Here is a 6,127-nt window from a genome sequence, read left to right as displayed (position 1 = left end):
TTGCCTTTTTCCCCCTCACTGTACGTCCTGTTGTCTCTTTAGAGTTTTGTATATTACTATGAATAGCTCATTATTACGATAACGCATACTTATCCCGCTCTGGTACTTCCGGTTTCAGGCCTTATAGTTAAGGGAGGGGTCACAGGACAGAATTCAACCAAATGGTGACCTCCTCGGTGAAGGGGGATAAGACGTCCCATGTCCTAGGACGGTCATTGACTGAAGCTTGTCCTGCAAATCCCTGGTGCTTCTTGTCAGACACCAGCCTGAAACCAGGAATATGGGATAATTATGTGGTTTTGTTTGTTTTTTTTTGCTCACCTGGTCCCATGCTCATGTAACACTCCTTTAAGAGATTTAAATAATAAGATTGACCAAGAATTGGATAGGCCACCAATTGTTGATGATGGGAATCTGGCACCCACACAATTTGGTTGTTCATCAACTTGTAGGGTGCAACTCGTAGAGTGCGTAACAACTAGGCACAGTCACTGCAGCCATTAAGAGTAAATGGTAGAAGCAGCTGTAGTTACAGCTTCTGCCCACTACAGGAGGATGGAGCCAAAGAGCTGTTCGAAGCTGGGGTCATGTCTTCCACCATTCATCTATTGATTGCTTATCCTGAGGATAGGGAATCAATAGTTATGCCTGGCCAATAGTCTTGGGGGAAGGCGGGGTCCATTTATGTTTGATAATATCCCTCCATTAGTACTTTAGGATTGTTTATAGGATACCAAAAATGGAAATGAACACACAGGAGTAATATCCCCCATGAATAAGACTGACAGGACGGCTTAATTTTTCTCACAAATTTTGAGCTTCATACCTCAGTACTGTATGACCAGCACAAGCTAAATGTCATTCATCTGGATAGAAATTTACTGTGACCACGTCAAAGCCTTTCCTTGTTTTTGGTGTATAGGAGGGTCACTTATTAAAAACTATTCTCTATGTAAATAGCGACCCTTGATTTGCCAAAGATGGCTCTTCCATGTTTTGATCTTGTGTTTTCAATGGCAGTATTAGTACAAGGGGTTAAAGAAGCGTCCTCAATTTCTGACATGAAATGGTGACAGATCAGCAGTTTCCCACACAATGATCACTGCTAAATTCACCATTCAGTGAGAGGGGCAGCATTCTGGTAAGAACAGGGAGATGACTTCTTGTCAGGTCAAGATTCAAGGAGAAGCTGAGCTGTTTACCAAAAGAGGGAGGCAGAGTTCACTGGCAGCCTTGAGAAAACATGACTCTTCTAGTCAGAAATGGACTCTTCTATACTCATTTACATATCAGAAAACCAGCTGGCATTAAGTTAGTATCTCAGTGGCAGATGATAGGTGAGATATTGAAACCCCTTACCAGCAGGTATTACTGGTGTGTGTGGTAAAACTCAGTTGACAGGTCTAATTTATGTTTTATAAAGAACCAAAAAAAAAAAAGTTTTTCCTAGGTTTTATTTTCCAGAATTAGAAAATGACATCACTTGTATTTCCTTTTAACACTGTGTGTGGCTCTGCAGTGGAGAGCGGCCTTATATTTGTAATTTTGGAATAAAGTGAGAAGCCATTACTGCTGTAAATTGTACAAAGAAATAAAAAAAAATTGGTATGTGATTGACACCAGCTGTCTGTATTATTTTGGTCAGGTATTAGTGTGTGATTATTTGGATTATAGGTAACTTGTGTTGTCCTAGCTGTTAACTGAGTCCAGAGACCATCAGGGTACGTCCACTGATCAGACTGTAGCTCCCCTATCTTGTGGAAAGGGTATACCTTTCATAGTTGGTACAACCCCTTTAAAAATGTATCCTTCAGTGCACTGGGCTAATGAACTTAGTTTTACCTTATGCCCCCATTCATAATGTCCGCTTTAATTATGGCCCCTTTCATAATGACCCCCATGTATAGTGCCTCATTTTGATTATATATATTAAATATACATACTCGCCTTTCCATACCCTGCACCATCTGCCCTACAGTAAGGTACCCAGGACCACATTGTTGTCATAGTGGCAGCCGCCCACGTCGGGAGCCCTACTACTGTACAGCACCTGTTTCGTATCCCCATGTGACCACCGAAAGTTGCGCCCACATAATGCACAGCCCTGCTATAGACAATGCTCCTCTAGAAATTCCCAATATATCTGATATTTAGATTCATCTTCAAGTAGACACCACACGATCATGGAAGGAATGTCTTTATTTGGCTCAACAGACTGATCCAAGGGTAAAACATCCAATATCTGCATCAGATAAGAGAACAGAAATACTTGTAGGAACAGATAACATACATAGACCTTCTACAGCGGTTCTTCAGACACTTGTATTGTGCTATAGTTGTGGTTGTATGAACTTGTGTCGTTCATATTAATACCATAATACTACAACAACTAACTCCACCTAATCCGACATAGCTAGAACCTACTAATCCTTACATTCATCACATTACCCTGACTATTATTCCTAGAAACACCCATATATGGGATAGGTCTATTCTACATCATATCCCACAATGTGAGCACTAAACTAAGGTGCGCCAATTTAATTTTCATACTATGCACCAGGAGGGACCGACTGCGTATATGCTCAAATGCAGAATTGGCATAATGGAGGCCTTATACGCCTATGCATAACACCATTATGAGCTTATTATAGGGGATCTGTAAGCAGTTTTGACCATACAAAGCTGTAGACAGTGTTTTGTATTGTCCCTGGAGATTTGTGTGTTTGTAGCAGAAGGACTGTGAAAAATGCATTTATATTAGAGGATTGTAGCTGGACTTGGAGAACTCAGGTACTGTTGCAGGATTTAAACTAAAGCTGCTAAAGTAGGAAGAAGAGGCTGTGCAGCAGTACAGTGAAGAGATTGCTCCAAGTCCTGCTACAATCCTGGAATATAGAATTACATGTAATGCACATAGTGGTCACAAAGATCATTGCATAACAGGGCTGGATGTCAGCAGTCAAAGGTCATTGTTGCCCGTGACAACCACAATATACATTTTAGTTTTATCTTTTAGTGCAGACTAGAAAATAAAAGGATCTTTGGATGCTAAGGGCAATGATACTTAATACATAAGGTCTAACAGCCTTGACCAATGGATCTCCAGCTGTTACAGAACTACAACTCCTATCATACTCCCCCGACGGTCAGAGAACCACATGCTAAAAATCCTATCTTGATGCATAAAACTGCTGAGCGCTTGGTAACATCATTAATACTTTATAAAGCAAAACTTTTTAGTAGGTTAAAATAAATTATTATAACCTAAAATAGAAAAAAAAACAGGCTATAAAACAAGTTCTATTTGCTTGTTTCCGTTGCAGAATTTCTTCCCTTTGATTTCCTTCGACATGAGACTAACGTGTAACAGATCGGCAAAATCTGTAAAATAGAACAGTCACAACGGTGAACACATTTTTGGGGGTTGAATTATCTCTAAACCCCCAAATAGGTCATAATAATTAGAGCCTTAACATACCCCAGTGTATTTAACCAATGGTAATACCATATATTTTGCACCTAAAACCTTTACCCAAAAAATAAAATTTGGGACATCCAGTTGCCATTCAATTTCAGGCACCCGCCAATACATTCTGCCTAAATATCTTCAAACACTTCAGGCTCGCAGCTATTACTTCTGTCATCCCTGGCTGGACTGAGGATGCATGTTTTGTCATTGGAGAAGGGAGTAAACTGCTCCCAGACGATTCTACTGTCAACTTATCTAGCAAAACAAATCGACATTCAACTTAAAAATGGCTGCCCCTCTCACTTCCATCAATGTTGTCAAAATCCGAAAACTTTTCTCTGACAGACACGTGCACCCCTGGACTATGAACCATTTTTGACCAATGGTTATAATACAATGTATTTCTTCTAATTGTCATCCCCTATATATTTTCTCAACACCCTGATGGGTTTCATGGACGGGCACCATAAAGTTTCCACGTAGTGACAAGAAGTGTCAGAGTAAATTGGGTCCGATGGCTTTGTGCTTTTTGTATATAAAGAATAAATCACAGAATGTTCTGCTTGTAACTGGAGTTATACTGTCTGAACAGTGTCCTATAAGGCGGAGAACAGAAAACTAGCATAAATCTAACAGAATGCTACGTTTAGCCCGAGAAAACCATTAAAAAAACATTTCTGAGATATCATTTACAGCTAGAAATAAGTGCAATATATTAGTGTTCTCTAATACTACATCACAGTATTATAAAAGTTATCTCCAAGCGGGGCCAACTATAGGGCCCCATCCCTCCTACAGCTTTTACATAAGAATGATACGAAATGTATCATAACTAACAGAAGATATACAATCTACACAATCTTTAGCGTCATGCATATAATAGACCATTTATATTGTGCTTTTTACACATTAGAAGACTATGGGGGAGATTTATCATAAGTCTTAGAGCAGAACTGTTCTAGTTGCCCACGTTATCCAATCAGAGCTCAGCTTTCATTTTCCCACAGCTGTTTATAAAATTAAAGCTGAGCTCTGATTGGTTTCCATGGGCAAATAGACAGTTTTACCTCAGAAACTTGATGATAAATCTCCCCCTCTATGTGCATTGTACTCAGAAAGTGACTACATGTGGTCTTGTCTGGTTTAGAAAAACAATACTTTCTTCCAAAAATCAATATTGCCCATTTACTTCAATGCAGCTGCAATACCAGATGCAGCTCATGGTCAAAGAGGGGGTGCCATTTTTGGAAGGGATTCAGGTTTTTCTAACCCTGTACAATTTCTCTAAGGTTTTTCTGGTGAGTACAGACTATTAAAGCTTGTGAGATCTTGAGTCATCTTGTAGGACACAGTATTGGCTGAGGTAGCCCAGGACGTCTTACAAATAATTTAGGAGGAAATATACAAAATGAACATAGTAAGTTTAAATAGTGGGAACATTTGGAGAAACAACACAGAGGTTCTGGAGGTTCTAAGTGTTCTGGGAGTTGGAGATAAGTTTGTATTTTGTTCGCTGCTCGTTGATCTCTTCTTTGGTTTTGTTGATACAACTAAATATTTCCTGAAAGAGAACTTTGTACTCGGGCTGGGGTAGGGGCGAGCTGGGTGTGTGCTTGGGTGAAGTTAGGGAATTTGGTGGAGAGTTGTCCGGAGAGGACATGTTGGACAGCTTTGAGGTCTGGACAGCTTTGTGACTGAAGATGTCCTCCTCCATCTGGCAGCGCTGAAGAAGCTCCTCATATTTGGCTTTGAGAGCGCTGTACTGAGAGTCCACCTCATTGAGAAGAGAAATACCTCTTTGCTTCACAGCTTCAGTCCTTCGGATGCAGGTCTCCTCGTGACCGGTGCGAATGGCTTCCGCAGCTACACTGGGCAGGACCATCTCACTACTACTTCTTTTTAAGGGTCTTTTCTCTCCTTCCAAGACTGGTGGAACTGGATCGGACTCCAAGTCCTTATCAGTGGTTTCCTTAAATGAGATGAAGATGGACTCTGGAATCAGCTTCTCAACGCTGCTGGAGAAGACACTGTCTGACCGACATATCTGACGCATTTCAGCCACCTCAGCTTCCAACTCTTCTGCCCGGGCATGGTAGGACTCTCGATCTTTGACAATCAGTTCCAGCTCAGAATTCTCCTTCAGGACTTGATTATATTCATCTTCCAAGATCTCCCTCTTCTTACGTTCTAGGCCAAGCTGTGCCTCCAGAACCGCCAAAGTTTTCTTGAGATGCTCATTTTCCTCCTCAAGAGGACCAGGTTGGGAATTTAGAGATGTGATCTTCTCAGCAAAAATGTGATCATAAACAAAATACCTGTAAAGAGGACAAAAAAAAAAAAAAATTATATTCATGAATATCTTCTTTTATGCAAAAAAAAAAAAATCTGTCAGATCCTGGCTGACAACTACTGCTGTACTAAGAAGGAATAGGAGGCGTGGAGTTTACAGCTTTTTTGGTAGCCGCTTATCTCCTATGAGAACAAACATGCCCATTCCTTTTCTAGAGCATTTTCAGACACCTTCAGAGAAGTTTTGGCCCATCACCGTAGGTTTTAGATGGTAAAATTCTTGGCTACTTAATATAAATATGCATCCATACTTCTCTATTTCTTACATTAGATAATTTCCCCACAAACATTAGGTCTTCAGCTGAT

At 40.4% G+C, this 6,127-nt stretch overlaps 1 protein-coding gene across 2 annotated transcripts in view; it reads right to left on the bottom strand.

The window, feature by feature from the left end:
* Window positions 1-2,181: 2,181 nt before the first annotated feature.
* Window positions 2,182-6,127, bottom strand: part of CDR2 (cerebellar degeneration related protein 2) — a 14,292-nt gene continuing 10,346 nt past the window's right edge. For both annotated transcript variants that reach the window (XM_072120580.1, XM_072120579.1), the window contains exon 5: window positions 2,182-5,787. In XM_072120580.1, coding sequence (XP_071976681.1) covers window positions 4,944-5,787 — 844 coding nt within the window. In that variant the 3' untranslated portion in view covers window positions 2,182-4,943. The remainder of the gene's footprint in view (window positions 5,788-6,127) is intronic.

The sequence above is a fragment of the Engystomops pustulosus genome, chromosome 8 (assembly GCF_040894005.1).
Source record: "Engystomops pustulosus chromosome 8, aEngPut4.maternal, whole genome shotgun sequence".
Lineage (NCBI taxonomy): Eukaryota > Metazoa > Chordata > Amphibia > Anura > Leptodactylidae > Engystomops > Engystomops pustulosus.
This window is presented reverse-complemented; position numbering and strand designations above follow the sequence as displayed.